Below are 18144 nucleotides of genomic sequence, written 5' to 3'. Positions count from 1 at the left end.
GAGTGATTCAAATATCTTAGAGTTGGAATCGTCTGAAAGTTCTTCACCGAAACATCTGGTAGCTGGGCTGGGATGACTCAAGGGCTGTACTCTGGGGCTGTAGACCAGAGTGCTTACGTGTAGCCTTCCATGAGGCTTGGGCTTTGTCAGGGTATGTATGAGTAGAAAAACAAACTCAGTTTCTCCTATGATACCCTCATAACATGCCCATGACACCAGCTGTGTGGACTTTTTCCCTCTACACATCAAGCAATCAATCAATTCTGCAGCAGACACCAGGTGGGTATCCTCTAGTTCAATTCAGACACTATCTACTTGGAGAAAGCATCAGATCCCACAGGCTGAGGGCTCAGTCCCATAAGACTGCCCCCAACTTTTGATGCCAACAAATGCCAATTGCAAGCCCCAGGCTGTTTTACTTATGCTTCTGACAGACTGGCTATAAATCAGGGTTCTCATGTAGCTCTTCTTGGGTTTGATTAATTTGCTAGGTGGAACACTTACTTACATTTACCAGTTTATTATAAATGAATTTTTTTTTTTTAATTGAGACAGAGTCTCACTTTTGTTGCCCAGGCTGGAGTACAGTGGCACGATCTTGGTTCACTGCAACCTTTGCCTCCCTGGTTCAAGCGATTCTCCTACCTCAGCCTCCCGAGTAGCTGGGATTACAGGCGCCTGCCACCATGCCCAGCTAATTTTTGTTTTTTTAGTAGAGATTGGGTTTCACCATGTTGGTCAGGCTGGTCTCAAACTCCTGACCTCAAGTGATCCACCCGCCTCGGCCTCCCAAAGTGCTAGGAATACAGGCATGAGTCACCGTGCTTGGCCAGGATATTTTAAAGGATACATATTGTAAAAGAAAATAAAAACAGGACCCTCTAAATTTATTATGCCACTTAAGAAGTTAAGCCCTAGAGACCGAGTCAAATAGCATGTTTGCAAGTTCTGGTTCTTACAGATTAACTCGCTTCCTCATTGTTCTTGTTTTATAAGTGACTAAGGGAGACCACAGCTCCTCCCCTTCCATTCAACTTTGTTGTAGATTAACTGCCTCCTTTATTGCTGTGTACCTAACTCAGACCAGAGGGCACAAAAGACCCCATGACTGCTACATTTTCAGTGTGTAATGTTAAATATACCTTTCCTGAAAGAAAAAGACCACCTGACTAATCAGATTGTTGTAACTATGCAATAAGCCTTATATAGAGCTGGATGCAGTGGTTGGCGCCTGTAATCCCAGATACTCAGGAGGCTGAGGCGGGAAGATCCCTTGAGCATGGCAGTTAGAAGCTGCAATGAGCTATGATTGTACCACTAGACTATAGCCTACACAACAAATAAGACCCCAGAGAGAGAGATGTTGAAATTCTGTTAAGCTTCCCCAATCTCTATCTATATAAACAATCCAAATTTCACATTCACAAAACACTGACTTCCATCCTTTGGAATCTGTATTTCCCAGGAGGCTGTTCTCAAACTGTGCTTGAATAAACTCTCTTTAAACCAGACTCTGGCTGGGTAAGGTGGGTCACATCTGTAATCCCAGTGCTTTGGGAGGTCAAAGTGGGAGGATTGCTTGAGAACTCCAGCCTGGACGACACAGCAAGACCCTGTCTCAATAAATAAATAAATAAACTAGATTCTCACCCTTTTGACTATTTTAGGTTGACAAAACGAACAGCCAGATTAAGAGATACATAGGGTGAGGAAGTCTGGAAGGGTCCCAAGTGTAAAAACTTCCATCCTCGGCCGGGCGCGGTGGCTCAAGCCTGTAATCCCAGCACTTTGGGAGGCCGAGACAGGCGGATCACGAGGTCAGGAGATCAAGACCATCCTGGCTAACATGGTGAAACACCGTCTCTACTAAAGAATACAAAAAACTAGCCGGGCGAGGTGGCGGGCGCCTGTAGTCCCAGCTACTCGGGAGGCTGAGGCAGGAGAATGGCGTAAACCCGGGAGGCGGAGCTTGCAGTGAGCTGAGATCCGGCCACTGCACTCCAGCCTGGGTGACAGAGCCAGACTCTGTCTCAAACAAACAAACAAACAAACAAACAAACAAAAACTTCCATCCTCATCAAGTTGGGATGAACTGCCTTTTAGGCATGTAGATGTATTTTTCTTCAACTTTTTGGAAGCCCCCTGCACTCAATCCTTCTGGTTTTCATGGAGGCCTCATTACACAGTCACAACTGATTAAGTCATTGGTCATTGGTGGCCTTCAGTCTCTCTTTCCTCCCTGGAGGTGGAGGGTGGGGCTATGAGTTCCAACTCTCTGAGCACTCGGTTCACATTTGGTTTATATGTCTCCTTTTAACCAATGCCCTCTTTGGCTATTATATCCAAAATTGCTGCTTTCCCTTCAAAGTTAACCTGTCTCTGGTGATACCCTTCACTTATTCCCCACTGCACCCAGTAATAATCTTGTCTGGGCACTTCTTCGGAATATCTGCAAGCTTTAGGGCAGGAGAGTACTGTGATTTGATCTGACTGATGACTTAGAAAGAAAACTGACATGTAGTGTGAGACTGTTTTGGGATTAGAGGCTGTAAATCTGGGTTATTCTTTAGAATTGCTTCCCTATCATTCTCCCATTTTAAATAAGCATCCCTTGATGTGGAATTTCTTATAGAGCATCATCTTTCCATGCAAGGAAAACAATTTTTACATACTCTCTTCAAATGAAAAATTTATATACTTGGCAAGCAGCAACCCCATCCAGTGGTTATCAAGGGCTTTCTAAAAACCACCTCGTTAATATAAGCTCAGGTGTGGTTGCAAGGGGCTTGTTATAAATAACACAAAACTATCTTTCATCTTTGTCCCGGGAGCTGTTTCTGAGCTGTTTCAGAAACCAAGGACAACAGGTCAAATATTTTCACAAAAGATACTCATATTGCTCTAGTCACTGAGGAAATTACAAGGGTTACAGGAGCTATGAGTTAGGAACCATGGGGAAAAACCAAAAAATATATATCATATCACACAGGGCATGGTGGCCTCAGAGTAGCTGATTTTCTTATATGGTAGCTTAGGAGTCCAAGACTGTTTATTATAGATAACAAGGTGACCTCTGAATGTCCTTTTCTTTCTTTTTTTTTGAGATGGAGTCTTGCTCTGTCACCCAGGCTGGAGTGCAGTGGCGTAATCTCGGCTCACTGCAAGCTCCGCCTCCCGGGCTCATGCCATTCTCCTGCCTCAGCCTCCTGAGTAGCTGGGACTACAGGCGCCCGTCACCACGCCCAGCTAATTTTTTTTTTTTTTGTATTTTTAGTAGAGACGGGGTTTCATGTGTTAGCCAGGATGGTCTCGATCTCCTGACTTCATGATCTGCCCACCTCAGCCTCCCAAAGTGCTGGCATTACAGGCGTGAGCCACTGTACCCAGCCAAATGTCCTTTTCTGATCTAGCCTCAGAAGGTATGCAGCATCACTTTCACTGCACTCCATTGGTTCGAGCAGTCACAATCCACCCAGATTGAAGGGGAAGGTATTTAGATCTCATCTCAGTGAAGGAATCCTTAAGGAAATTTCAACTTAAAAGTTATCACAATGGGGCCAGGCACAGTGGCTCATGCCTATATAATCCTAGCTCTCTGGGAGGCTGAGGAGGGTGTATCACCTGAAGTCAGGAGTTCGAGACCAGCCTGCTCAACATGGTGAAACACCATCTCTACTAAAAATACAAAAATTAGCCGAGTGTGGTGATGCATGCCTGGAACCCCAGCTACTTGGGAGGCTGAAGCACAAGAACAGCTTGAACCTGGAAGGTGGAGGTTGGAGTGAGCCGAGATCAGGCCACTGCACTCCAGCCTGGGTAACAGAGCGAGGCTCTGTCTCAAAAAACAAAAATCAAAACAAAAAACATTGTCACAATGCGCATCACAGTCTCTTAGGATTCTCAGAAATCTATTTGGACAAGACTCATGTCTCAGATATCTCTGTCTGGTGCAAGGCCTCCTGGCAAATTTGAAGGTACCAAAAGTCAAGAGTTAAAGGGGATTTGGTGGACTGTAGGGGTAATTTTGTGATACTATGGTCCTGTGTCTAAAATGGTATAGGTGGCCACAACAGTTTAGGCCTCTTTTGTATTCTACCCTTTTCTATTTTACCCTTCTGGAGCTGGGAGAGCATGATTCTGGATCTTCTTCTGGTTCTCTGTGCTGGTCACAGATTATTGTCATCTTCTTTCTGACGCACAAATCTGATCTGTTTACTTCCCTGTTTACAATGCCTTAAGGATTGCCTATCAGCTCCGAGATAAAGTCCAAGGCCATTAGCATCACATATATGCCCCTTTATGTTCTGTTTCTGATCACCAGAAACTCAGATTCTATGTTCTAGTCCAAAACATGGAAAGCAGCATGGTATAATTACTGAGTCCAAATCAACACTCTGGTAAGCTTCTGGGCTTTCATTAATTTTCTGGGGTGCAAGGGAGGACCTTTCTTCCCTTAGTCCACAAAAAAATGGCCTAGTTTCCACTGGTTTCTCTAGTCAGCCAGTTCTGGAGGGCCCAAGCCTGAAAATGGATTCTAATTCTAGAGCCTATGCTTCCTTTTGACCTTTGACCCTTAGTATAGATGCCAGCCTATTGCTCCTGACTCCTCTAACCCTCATGGTGAATTGTTTTTCAGGGATCTTATCCTTTTTGAGATAGGGTCTGGCTCTGTCGCCCAGGCTAGAGTGCAGTGGTGCTGTCTTGGCTGACTGCAACCTCCAGCTCCCAGGCTCAAGTGATTCTCCCACCTCAGCCTCCTAAGTACCTGGGACTATAGCTGCATGCCACCATGCCTGGCTAATTTTTGTATTTTTTTTTTTTTTTTTTTGTAGATACAAGGTTTCACTATGTTGCCCAGGCTCATCTGAAACTCCTGAGCTCAAGCAATCCGCCCACCTCAGCCTCCCAAAGTGCTGGGATTACAGGCATGAGCCACCACACCTGGCTCCTTATCCTTTAAAAAAAAAAAAAAAAAAAAAAAAAAAATATATATATATATATATATATATATATATATATATATATATATATATATATATATATAAAACTCTTCTGGAGCTGGGAGGGCATGATTCTGGATGTTCTGGTTCTCTGCGCTGGTCACAGATTATCGCCATCTTCTTTCTGACACACAAATCTGATCTGTTTACATATATGTGTGTGTGTGTATGTGTATATATATATATATTTTTTTAGATGGAATCTCCCTCTGGAGTCTCCCAGGCTGGATTGCTGTGGCACCATCTTGGCTCACTGCAACCTCTGCCTCCCAAGTTCAAGCCATTCCCCTGTCTCAGCCTCCCAAGTAGCTGGGATTACAGACATGAGCCACTGCGACTGGCCCAAAAAAAGATATAAATTTTTAATTTTTGTGGGTACATAGTAGATACATACATTTATGGGGTACATGAGATGTTTGATACAGGCATGCAATGTGAAACAATCACATCATGGAGAATGGGGTATTCATCTCCTCAAGCATTTATCCTTTGTGTTACAAACAATCCAATTATGATATTTTGGTTATTTAAAAAAAATGTACAATTGTTATTATTGACCACAGTCACCCTGTTGTGCTATCAAATAGTAGCCTTTATTCATTCTTTCTATTTTTTGGTAGCCTTTAACCATCCCCATCTCCCTCCCAACCCCCCACTACCCTTCCCAGCCTCTGGTAGCTATCCTTCTACACTCTATGACCATGAGTTCAATTGTTTTGATTTTTAGATCTGACAAATAAGTAAGAACATGTAATATTTGTCCTTCTGTGCCTGGCTTATTTCACTTAACATAATGATTTCCTGTTCCATCCATGTTGATGAAAATGACAGGATCTTTCTTTCTTTTGAGACGGAGTCTTGCTCTGTCACCAGGCTAGAGTGCAGTGGTGCAATCTCAACTCACTGCAACCTCTGAATCCCACATTCATTCAAGTGATTCACCTGCCTCAGCCTCCCAAATAGGGGACTAGAGGCGTGCACCACCACGCCCAGCTAATTTTTGTATTTTTAGTAGAGATGGGGTTTCACCATGTTGGCCAGGATGGTCTCAATCTCTTGACCTGGTGATCCGCCTGCCTCGGCCTCCCAAAATGCTGGGATTACAGGTGTGAGCCACTGCGCCTGGCCTGGATCTTTTTTAAGGCTAAATAGTACTCCATTGTGTATATGTACCACATTTTCTTTATCCATTCATCTGCTGATGAACACTTAGGTTGCTTCTAAATCTTAGCTATTGTGAACAGAGCTGCAACAAACATGGGAGTGCAGGTATCTCTTTGAAATACTGATTTCCATTCTTTGGGGTCTATACCCAGCAATGGGATTGCTGGATCACACAGTAGCTCTAGTTATAGTTTTTTGAGGAACCTCCAAACCATTCTCCATAGTTGTTGTACTAATTTACATTCCCACCAACAGTGTATGAGGGTTCCCTTTTCTCTATATCCTTGCCAGCATTTGTTATTGTCTGTCTTTTGGATAGAAGCCATTTTAACTGGAGTGAGATGATATCCCATTGACTACTCTTGCTCTTTTTTTGGTTTCCATTGGCATGGAATATCTTTTTCCAACTCTTTACTTTTAGTTTATGTGTGTCTTTATAGGTGTAGTGTGTTTCTTGTAGGCAACAGATCAATGGGTCTTGTTTTTTCACCCATTCAGCCACTCTGTGTCTTTTTATTGAAGAGTTTAGTCCATTTACATTTGATATTACTATTGATAAGAACTTATTCCTGTCACTTTGTTTTCTAATTGCTTTGTAGTCTTGTTTCCTCCCTGTGTTTTCCTCTAGTGAAAGTGATTTCCTCTGACAATATTATTTAGTTACTTGCTTTTTATTTTTTGTGTATCCATTGTTTGCTTTTTGGTGTGAGGCTACCATGAGGCTTGCAAATACGATCTTATAACCCATTATTATAATCTGATAAAAATTTAACACCATTTACATAAACAAACAAGAAAAAAAACTAATAAAAACTCTATGTTTTAATTTCATCCCTGTTTTTTTAACTTTTTGTTATTTCTATCTTATTATATAGTCTATGTCTTTTAAAGTTGTCACAGTTACTATTTTTGATTGGTCCATCATTTAGTCTTTCTACGCCAGTTTCTATACCACAGTTACAGTGTTATAATGTTCTGTGTTTTTCTGTTTATGTACTATTACCAGTGATTTTGTACCTTCAGATGATTTGTTGCTCATTAATATCTTTTTCTTTCTCATTGAAGTACTTCCTTTAGCATTTCTTTTTTTTTTTTTTTTTTTTTTTTTTTTTTTTGAGACGGAGTCTCACGCTGTTGCCCAGGCTGGAGTGCAGTGGCGCGATCTCGGCTCACTGCAAGCTCCGCCTCCCGGGTTCCCGCCATTCTCCTGCCTCAGCCTCCTGAGTAGCTGGGACTACAGGCGCCCGCCACCGCGCCCGGCTAATTTTTTGTATTTTTAGTAGAGACGGGGTTTCACTGTGGTCTCGATCTCCTGACCTTGTGATCCGCCCGCCTCGGCCTCCCAAAGTGCTGGGATTACAGGCTTGAGCCACCGCGCCCGGCCTCCTTTAGCATTTCTTGAAGGACAAGTCTGATTTGAAATTCCTCAGCTTTTGCCAGGGAAACCTTTATTTATCCACAACCTTTGGGAGTTTGATTATTAAATGCTTTGAGATAGTCTTCTTTGGGTTCAATCTGTTTGGTGTTCTATAACCTTCATGTACTTGGATATTGGTATCTTTCTCTAAGTTTGGGAAGTTCTCAGTTATTATCCCTTTGAATACACTTTCTACCCAATCTCTTTCTCTACCTCCTCTGTAAGGTCAATAACTCTTAGATTTGCCCTTTTGAGGCTATTTTCTAGATCTTGTAGGCATGCTTCATTATTTTTAATTCCTTTTTCTTTTGTCTCCTCTGATCATGTATTTTCAAATAGCCTGTCTTCAAGCTCACTAATTCTTTCTTCTGCTTGAACAATTCTGCTACTAAAAGACTCGAGGCTGGGTATGGTGGTTCACACCTATAACCCCAGAACTTTGAAAGGCTGAAGCAGATAGATCACTTGAGCCCAGGAGTTCAAGACCAGCCTGGGAAACATAGCAAAAACTCTATCTCTACAAAAAAATACAAGCTGAGCATGGTGGTACACACCTGTAGTCTCAGCTACTCAGGGAACTGAGGCAGGAAGATTGCTTGAGCCTGTGAGACTGAGGCTGTAGTGAGCTGATATCCTGCCACTGCACTCCAGCCTGGGTAACAGAGTGTGGCCTTGCCTCAAAAAAAAAAAAAAAAAAAAAAGATTCAGATGCTTTCTTCAGTATGCTAATTACATTTTTCAGCTCCAGAATTTCTGCTTCTTTTTAATTATTTCAATTTATTTGTTAAATTTTCTGATAGAATTCTGAATTCCTTCTTTCTGCTATCTTGAATTTCTTGGAGTTTCTTCAACGTGGCTATTTTGAATTCTCTGAAAGGTCTCATAGTTCTGTTTCTCTAGGACGGGTCTCTGATGGTTTCTTTCTTTTTTCTTTTTTTGAGACGGAGTTTCACTCTCGTTGCCCAGGCTGGAGCACAATGGCGTGATCTCAGCTCACCACAACCTTCACCTCCCAGGTTCAAACAATTCTCCTGCCTCAGCTTCTTCAGTAGCTGGGATTACAGCCATGCACCACCACACCCAACAGATTTTGTATTTTTAGTAGAGACAGGGTTTCTCCATGTTGAGACTGGTCTCAAACTCCTGACCTCGGGTGATCTGCCCACCTCAACCTCCCAAACTGCTGGGATTACAGGTGTGAGCCACCGCACCTGGCCGGTTTCTTTAGTTTATTTGGTGAAGCCATGTTTTCCTGGATGGTGCTGATGCTATAGATGTTCTTCAGTGTCTGGGCATTGAAGAGTTGGATATTATCAGAGTCTTCACTGTATGGGCTTGTTTGTACTCGTCCTTCTTGGGAAGGCTTTCCAGATATTTCAAAGGACTTCACTACTGTGATCTAAGCTGTATCTGCTTTAGGAGGCACCCCAAGCCCAGTAATGCTATGGTTCTTGCAGGCTTATAGAGGTATCACCTTGGTGTTCTTGGGTAAGATCCAAGGAAAATCCCTGGATTACAGGCAGAAACTCTTGTTCTCTTCCCTTACATTCCTTAAACACACAAAGTCTCTCTCTGTGCTGAGCTGCCTGGAGCTGTGGGAGGGATTACCCCAAACCCAGTAACACCATAGTTCTTTGAAGTTCTTACAGACTCTTAGAGGTACCACCTTGATGGTCAAGGACAGCATCTGGGAGAAATTCTCTGGATTACCGGGCAGAGACTCTTGTTCTCTTACCTTACTTTCTCCCAAACAAATGGAATTTCTCTCTCTGTTCTGAGCCACATAAAGTTGGGAGTGGAGTGACAGAAGTACCCCTGTGGCCACCACCATTATGACTGGACTGTGTTAGAGATGAAGCCAGCATAGCATTGGGTCTCACCCAAGACCTGCTGTAACCACTCCCTGACTACTACCTATGTTCACTGAAGGCCCTGGGGCTCTACAATTAGCAGGTGGCAAAGCTATCCAGGCATGTGTCCTTCCCTTCAGGGTGGCGAGTTCCCCCAGGCCCTGGGTAGGTCCAGAAGTATACTCCAGGAGTCATGGACTAGAGTAAAAAGTCTCAGAAGTCTACGTGGTGTTCTATCGTACTGCAGCTGAGCTGGCTCTCAAACCATAACAGTCCTTCCTACTCTTCCCTTTTCTTTCCAAAAGGAGACTAGCCTCACTCTGTAGCCACCACCACCACAGGCCACAGGGAGTACTGCCAGGCTACCACCGATGTTTCCTTAAGGCCCAGGGGCTCTCAAGTCAGTGTGTGGTGAATGCTGTCTGGCCAGAGACTCACCCGTCAGGGCAGTGGGCTCTATTCTGGACCAGGGCAGGTCAGAAATGCCATTTAGGAGTCCAGTCCTGGAATCAGGAACCAACCCCAAAGGCCCACGTGGTGCTCTACCCCTCTACGGCCATGCTGGCACCTGAAGCCAACAAGTCTCAGAGGCTCACCCAAGGTCCTCAACGTAGTACCCGGGTATATCTGCTGGTTATTTAGGGCCCAAGGGCTCTTCAGTTAGAAGGTGATGAATACTGCCAGGACTAAGTCCTTCTCAGGGGCCTTATCCTTTCTGGCAGTTTATCTGCTCTTGGTCAGGACCTCCTAGTCCATCACACACATCTGAATAACTTTCAATCTGAAAGCAGTGAAGAAGGGATTAAGAGGCCCTTTCATCCAGAGTCCCCTTTGTGACTATATACATTTTTTAATGTCTAACTCAGTGATATATGGTTTGGCTCTGTGTCCCCACCCAAATCTCATCTTGAATTGTACTCTGATCATTCCCACGTGTTGTGGTAGCGACCCAGTGGGAGATCACTGAATCATGGGGGTGGTTTCTCCCATACTGTTTTGTGGTAGTAAGTCTCATGAGATCTGCCGGTTTTATAAGGAGAAACCCCTTTTGCTTGTCTCTCTTTGCCTGCTACCATCCACATAAGATGTGTACTTGCTCCTCCTTGCCTTCCGCCATGATTGTGAGGGCTCCTCAGCTGTGTGGAACTGTTAGCCCAATAAATCTCTTTCTTTTGTAAATTGCCCAGTCTCAGGTATGTCTTTATCAGCAGCGTGTAAATGGACTAATATACTCAGCATCTAAGGTCCATATAGCAATCAATATGTGTGTCTGACACACCTTTACCTGTTTACAGGACCTTAGTACAGATCCTGATTTAGCCAAAATGTCCAAGAACATGTGCATTCAATTTCAGGGGATTCATGGATCCCTTCAGGTAGGATTGCTAGATAAAATACAGATGTTCAGTTAAATGTGAATTTCAGATGAACAACAAAGTTTTTTGTTGTTTTTTTTTTGAGACAGGGTGGCTCACTGCAGCCTCAACATCCTGGGCTCAAGTAATCCTCCTGTCTCAGCCTCCTGAGTAGCTAGGACTACAGGTGCACACCACCACACGTGGCTATTTTTAAATTTTTTTGTAGAGATGGGGGCTTGCTATGTTGCCCAGGCTGGTTACAAATAAGTTTTTAGTATAAATATGTTCCCTGCAATATTTGCAGAGATAATAGATAATTATTCTTTTATGTGGGGCAGGGATCCTGAGCTTCAAAAGCACTAGTGTCTACTTAGTGATGAAGGATTTGCTGAATGAACTAATACACTTGAGTGACTCCGAAGGCATGAGCAAAACTATTGCATGGAACATACTTACATTTCAAAACCATTTGTTGGTTATATGACATTAAGATGTGACTGGGCATTTGTATTTTTTTACTTGCTAAATCTGCCAATCTGATCTTGAGGCCATCCACAGCTTTACTAGGTTCATAGATTATAGAACAAGAATTTATATAGACTGAAAAAGATTAAGAGTGTTTGTTTATTTTTTTTGTGGAATTATTTAATCACTTAACCCCGAAGTAGCAGGTGAAGGGTAAACTGAAAGAACTCTTTCCACTTCTTTTAGCTCTAAATATCCACCAGGACATTATTATTATTGCTGTTTTCAGGACTCACATCGTTATACAGTGACTATGAGTTTGATAGTGTCACCAACCATTATGGCCAATAATTTCCATGTTAAATTCCTAGAACAGAAAGATGTTGCATCAAATTCTTGAAATCGCAGACTTAGGAAATTAAGTTACATAAACAGCAGATGTTCAGGCTGAGGAAGGAAAGAAGTTGATACAAGTACTCCCAATTATTCAACAATCCCTTGAAGCCACCACTGTAAGGGAATTGAAACACCATTAAGTCCTATCACGGCCACCACTTAGCCTTTTTTCTCTTACTATTATTTGTAATTCCATAATCAAGCTAGTTTTCCTACTAAGTTCTAGGGCAGGAGTTTTCTTTTTTCGGAAATTTTATTTGGATAAAGAAACATGGTCAAAAAGTTAAAACGGTGCATGCAAACGGTTATACAAAGAAAAACAAGTCTCTTCTATCGTTACCCCTAGTTCCTGGACCGCGGGTTCTTAACTTGGGTTAGGAACTGCAGTCTAAGAATTTTTACAGTAATGTGAATTTTCTCAATGCATAATTTTCAATGTGCAGATAATTTTGCTCGTTTGTGGGGAGAGGATCCAAACTTTTACCTGAGCCTTAAAAGGGTCCGTGATGCAGAGAACCTGCTGAAGTAACCGATGCGCCCGAGTGACTCGGAATGGGGGGTGCAGATATCCTGTAATAATTTGTCCCCGTGTGAAAAGTCTACCCCTATCCACTCCACTCCACTCCACTCCGGGGCCGCTTGGAAAGCACGCTCTCCGTGGGAGGAATCCAGCTCTTCCTAAGTTTTCCGCCTGCCGCATTCCTCCCCTCCGGCGCGTCGGCGTGCTTTTACGTCATGACGCCGCACACGCAGCCCCGCCCCTGCAGAGATCGGCGCTGGGACGGAACCCGGGTTCCTCTCAAACCCGGAATGTGAGGCTTTGGCCTGGCTGGCCCCTGTTTTGTCTCCCACTTTTTACTCGGGCCTGCGTCCGCTGCCGCCGTCCCTCAGTTTGCCCTCGGAGAAGGCAGGGCGGCCGTGCCTCCTGCCGTGCGCCCGCGTGGCTGCCACCGCCCCTCCGAATCCTCCGGGGCCGCAGAGGGGTTCGCTACGGAGGGAGGTGCGGGCCTTCGGGAGGAGGAGGCGGAGGAGGCGGAGGAGGAGGGAAGGAAGATGGCGGCCGTGGAACTAGAGTGGATCCCAGAGACTCTCTATAACACCGCCATCTCCGCTGTCGTGGACAACTACATCCGCTCCCGCCGAGACATCCGCTCCTTGCCCGAGAACATCCAGTTTGATGTTTACTACAAGGTATGCGCCGTGGGCCTCCTCTCTGCTCTCCTCCAGCAACCCCGGGGGCCGCACCCCCTTCCACGTCTGCGAACCCCCGCAGTTAACCCCTCACCCCTCGCAGCAGGCTTGCCTCCCGAAACGTCTGGTGTGGTGTCCGCGTTGCCAATGGAGAAGCACCCTATCTGCCCATGCCGTCTCTTAAGCTTTGGGGCATTGAAATCTTCCTGAGGAGTCTTGTCCCCTTTTGGTGTTCCCTTCTACACAGTGGCCCTCTTGGGTAGGCCTTTTGCGTGGACTTCCTCTGTCGCGCCCCTGTCCCATCTAGTCCTTTCCTTCTAGCCGGTATCTTCAAGATATTTTCCACCCTCTCCATCAAGTGTCAGCATCAGCTGGACTTTTTTCCGTGCTCCTCCCCCTACCCCTTCCTACTTTCTCATCTCGCCGCCTTCCTTACCCGAGTGTTTTGGTGTTTTTGCTTCGTGTTCCTTCGTTTCTCCTTTCCCAATTGGGAAGGAGTTAGGGATTATTGGAAATGATCTGTGTGTTTTATTTGCATGTTCTTTAAAGCTTTGTTTTTTTGTGGGAGAGGAGGGGGTCTGTACTTGAAGTTGAATTAGGGATTTTGTGAAAATGGGAGTGCTGATCAACTGTTTGAAGAGGACAGGGAGAGATCTTTACTGAAAGAAAAAAATACTTTAGATTGTGTTCCTGTGTTTGAAAGTTGCAATCTTGCAGCATTCTTAAATCGCTCCCCCTCAAAAATCTGAACAGAATGTCTCCCAAGCCACTCTCCAAGGAGTTTCAAGGGTAAGTGTCCTTAGTTGTGTTTTGAGAGTGTGGAGAACTTTATGGACTCAGAGCCTGCCTTTTTCTTTCCCCCACATTTGAATGTGAACACTGGATTTATTATTCAGCCCTCCTTGTCTTGAATCTGCGTCGATAACTCCTAAGTAGAATGTAATTTATTTTTTTGACCTTAAATACTTCCTCTTGATCTGTAAGTTGGCTGGAACAGTGTAAACTGACGTTTTAACAAATGTGTATGTTCTTATGTATGTACGGTGTTTTATGGCAATTGTTTTATGGGGAAGATTGCCTGCTTTCTCCACCCCTAGAAAGTTTTTTTTTTTTTTTCCAGAATTAGCAGTTGATGGACTGCTTTCTACTAAATCCAGCTGCTTTGCACCAGTTCTAACAATTAAAGTGGGGTTTCCCCCCTAAATATTTGGAGAAGATTCATTTAGGTCATGCATATTATTATTTTGGATTTAGAGAAAAAGCTCCCTTTATTCCTAATCCCTTTGATACGTTGATTTACTTTTGTGTATATCTAAGGAAATTTTGTTCATTTAAGATACATTCCTCCCCAGGAAGGACAAATTAGATGTGTCTTTCTCAGCCTGGGAAACTGCAGCTTTGTGTGTGCTCTCTGTCCATTTTATTAAATCATATGTAATCTTGTACCGCGTATGCAGTCTCTCAGAGGAAATCATTGGGAATGTCATCAAAGTATATTTACTAGTTGAATTCGCTCAGAATACTTGAATGTTTTTTAGTAACTTTCACTTCTAATTGAAGCTTTTCATTTGAAGATTATTAGTATGAACAGATGGTGGTTTTGTCAGAATTTCTGTTTCACATAGTTCACAGTTTTAATATTGCTTCTTTTTGGTACACTTTTACTTCTTATTGGGAGTATGGCATTGTGCTAAGATGAGGGAAGTGTTAAATATGTGCCTGTAACTGTGTTAAGTAGTTTTATGTGTTATCTTGTTTAATCTTCAGAATTAAACTGTGAAGTAGAGTACAGTATAACCCTGCTTTATTGGTGAGAAGGTTAAGTAATTTAATTAAAGTCTCAAACCTGATATTTAGTTTCTGAGTTCCTTGCTTTTTTACTTAGCTATCTATCTTAAGATAATGGATTATTTTAATGAAAGATATTATAACACTAATTTTTTTGTTAGCCTCTGTAGAAGTAGAGTGAAAGTCAGTCCCAGGACTCTATTCTAGTCTTCAGTGGAGATAAAAGAATAAATTATTATTTTTATTAAAATAAAAAAAAATAGATGAGGTCTTGCTATTTTGCCCAGTCTGGTCTTGAACTTCTGGGCTCAAGCTATCCTCCTGCCTCAGTCTACTGATTAGCTGAGACTACAGGCATATGCCACTGCACCTGGCTTTTCTTCCTTTTGAACACTGTATTAGCATATACATATAAGAAACTTTTTTTGTGGAGACAGGATCTTACTCTGTTGCCCAGGCTGGAGTGCAGTGGTGATCATAGCTTACTGCAACCTTGAACCCCTGGGCTTAAGCAGTCTTTCCATCTCAGCCTCCTGAGTAGCTGGGACTACAGGTGCATGCCACCCGTGCCTAGCTAATTTTTTGTATAGATGAGGTCTTGATATAGTGCCCGGGCTGGAGAAACTTTTTAAAGCAATATAATTGCACACATAAATATAAGATACTCATCCCCTGCCCAACTTGTGAAAATTTTAGGAAGCTTACTGTTTACGATTTCCAATTTTCTGCACTTTAAAGCCAAGGAGAATTTCATAATTACACCTCTCTTGCAGTTCAAATTTCCATTAGTAGGCATAGTCATAGCCAAAATGGTAGTATTTGTGGAATCGTAAATTTCCCTCTTCTGCTTGTTTGGTGTAGTACAGTATGACTGTGTTAATTTTTGTAATAGCTTCAGATAAAGGCACAATCATAAAGCATTAGGAGATGGGGTTATGAAATGAGTGGAAAGTAAGGAAGTGGGCCGGGCGCGGTGGCTCACGCCTGTAATCCCAGCACTTTGGGAGGCCGAGACGGGCGGATCACAAGGTCAGGAGATCGAGACCATCCTGGCTAACACGGTGAAACCCCGTCTCTACTAAAAGTACAAAAAAAACTAGCCGGGCGAGGTGGCGGGCACCTGTAGTCCCAGCTACTCGGGAGGCTGAGGTTGGAGAATGGAGTAAACCCAGGAGGCGGAGCTTGTAGTGAGCCGAGTTCGCGCCACTGCACCCCAGCCTGGGTGACAGAGCAAAGACTCCGTCTCAAAAAAACAAAAAAAAAAAAAGAAAGAAAGTAAGGAAGTAGGAATATTGACTGCTCCATAAGCAGGGAAGGGAGAGAATAGAAAGGGTAAAATATGAATTTTTTTTTTTTTTTTTTTTTAAAGAATGGAAGACATTAGAATGTATTTGTTGGCTGAATGGCAGAAACCAAGAGAGTGAGGTTGAATATCCAAGTGAGGTGGGAAATAAGTTTTGGAACAAGATCCCTGAGCAGGAACATGAGTTGTTGAGTCTTGCCTGTTTTTGGTCTTTCCTCCTTCACCGTGCATAAATTAAGGTATTATCCTTATATTGGAGTTGGGGAAAGAAATCTTCTAAGATCAGAATGAAAGAATTAAAGATATAAAGGCGCAGGGCTCACACCCATAATTCCAACACTTTGGAAAGCTGAAGCAGGAGGATCGCTTGAGCGCAGGAGTTCGAGACCAGCCTAGGCAACATAAGTGAGACCCCCGTCTCTACAAAAAGTAGAAAAAATTATCCAGGCATGGTGGTGCCTGCCTGTCATCCCAGCTACTCGGGAGGCTGAGGTGAGAGGATTGCTTGAGACCGGGAGGTCAGAGCCTGCAGTGAGCTGTTATTGTGCCAGTGCACTCCAGCCTGGGCAACAGAGGGAGAGCCTATCTCAAAACAAAACAAGTAATTAATATAGGTAAGTTTGTAAGAACGATTGTCATGAATGAGGAGGTGAGTTCATTTGCTGAGGGTAAGTGATAGGAGTGGTAGCTTTTATGTAGAAAGTCTAAACAGAAGTTGGGAATGTCTAGTGAGGTGTATGAGAAGGAAAGATGACTAAAAATATGTAAAAGAATTGACAGTTCAATAAAAATCAGAACCCTACAAAATACAGTCATGTGTTGCTTAATGACAGGGATATGTTCTGAGAAACACATTAGGTGATTTCATGCTTGTGGGAACATCAGAGAGTATACTTATACAAGCCTAGATGGTATAATCTACTACACACCTAGGTTATATGATAGCCTATTGCTTTTAGGCTACAAACTCGTACAGCATGTTACTTTACTGAGTACTGTAGGCAGTTGTAAGACGATAGTAAGTACTTGTGTATCTAAACCAGGGGTGTCCAATCTTTTGGCTTCCCTGGGCCGCATTGGAAGAAGATAAAAGTCTTGGGCCACGCATAAAATACACTAACGATAGCTGATAAGCTGAGGAAAAAAAATCTCATAATGTTTTAAGAAAGTTAACGCATTTCTGTTGGGTTGCATTCAAAGATGTTCTGGGGACCAGGTGCTGTGTCTCATGCCTGTAATCCCAGCTCTTAGGGAGACAGAGGTGGGAGGATAGCTTGAACACAGGAGTTCGAGGCCTCCCTGGGTGATAAAGTGAGACCCCATTCTTCACAAAAAGAAAAAAAAAGTAACTCAAAGCTGACCTAGGCCGCATGCGGCCCACTGGCTGTGCATTGGGCAAGCTTCATCTAAACATAGAAAAGGTACAGTACAAATACAGTATAAAAGATAAGAAATGGTACACCTGTATAGGGCACTTACTGTGAATGGAACTTTTAGGACTGGAAGTTGCTCTGGTAAGTCAGTGAGTGAGTGGTGAGTGAATGTGAAGGCCTGAGACATCACTGTACACTACTGTAGACGTTATAAACAGTGTATACTTAGTCTACTCTAAATTAATGTTAAAAAAATAAAGTAATTGGACTACAGTGTCACTAGGTAATAGGAACTTTTCAGCTCTATTATAATCTTATGGGGCCACCTTTGTGTCTGCAGTCGATTGTTGACTGAAACTTTACGTGGCATGTGATTGCAATGGCTTGGATTCTGAAGTTTTCTCTCCAAGGGCGTGCAACCATTTTGGTATAAAAGCTGATAAGATGAAGTGAAAGAATTGTAAGTCAGATGGAGTGATATATGCCTGTAGTCCCATCGTAGCTACCCAGGAATCTGAGGCAGGAAGATGGTTTGAGTCCAGAAGTTGGGGGTTGTAGTGTGCTAGCTGTGGTTGTGCCTGTGAATACTGCACTCCAGCCTGGGCAGCAAAAATCATCTCTTTTTTTTTTTTTTTTTTTTTTGAGACGGAGTCTTGCTCTGTCACCCAGGCTGGAGTGCAGTGGCCTGATCTCAGCTCACTGCAAGCTCCTCCTCTCGGGTTCACGCCATTCTCCTGCCTCAGCCTCCCGAGTAGCTGGGACTACAGGCACCCGCCACTTCGCCCGGCTAGTTTTTTGTATTTTTTAGTAGAGACGGGGTTTCACCGTATTAGCCAGGA

General features: G+C 43.4%; 1 protein-coding gene across 1 annotated transcript in view; it reads left to right on the top strand.

The window, feature by feature from the left end:
* Positions 1 to 12392: 12392 nt before the first annotated feature.
* LOC105476862 (amyloid beta precursor protein binding protein 2) overlaps positions 12393 to 18144 on the top strand; it is a 78840-nt gene continuing 73088 nt past the window's right edge. Inside the window, exon 1 of the mRNA XM_011733143.2 lies at positions 12393 to 12841. Coding sequence (XP_011731445.1) covers positions 12704 to 12841 — 138 coding nt within the window. The 5' untranslated portion in view covers positions 12393 to 12703. The remainder of the gene's footprint in view (positions 12842 to 18144) is intronic.

Source organism: Macaca nemestrina, chromosome 17 (assembly GCF_043159975.1).
Source record: "Macaca nemestrina isolate mMacNem1 chromosome 17, mMacNem.hap1, whole genome shotgun sequence".
In the NCBI taxonomy this organism is placed as follows: Eukaryota; Metazoa; Chordata; class Mammalia; order Primates; family Cercopithecidae; genus Macaca; species Macaca nemestrina.
This window is presented reverse-complemented; position numbering and strand designations above follow the sequence as displayed.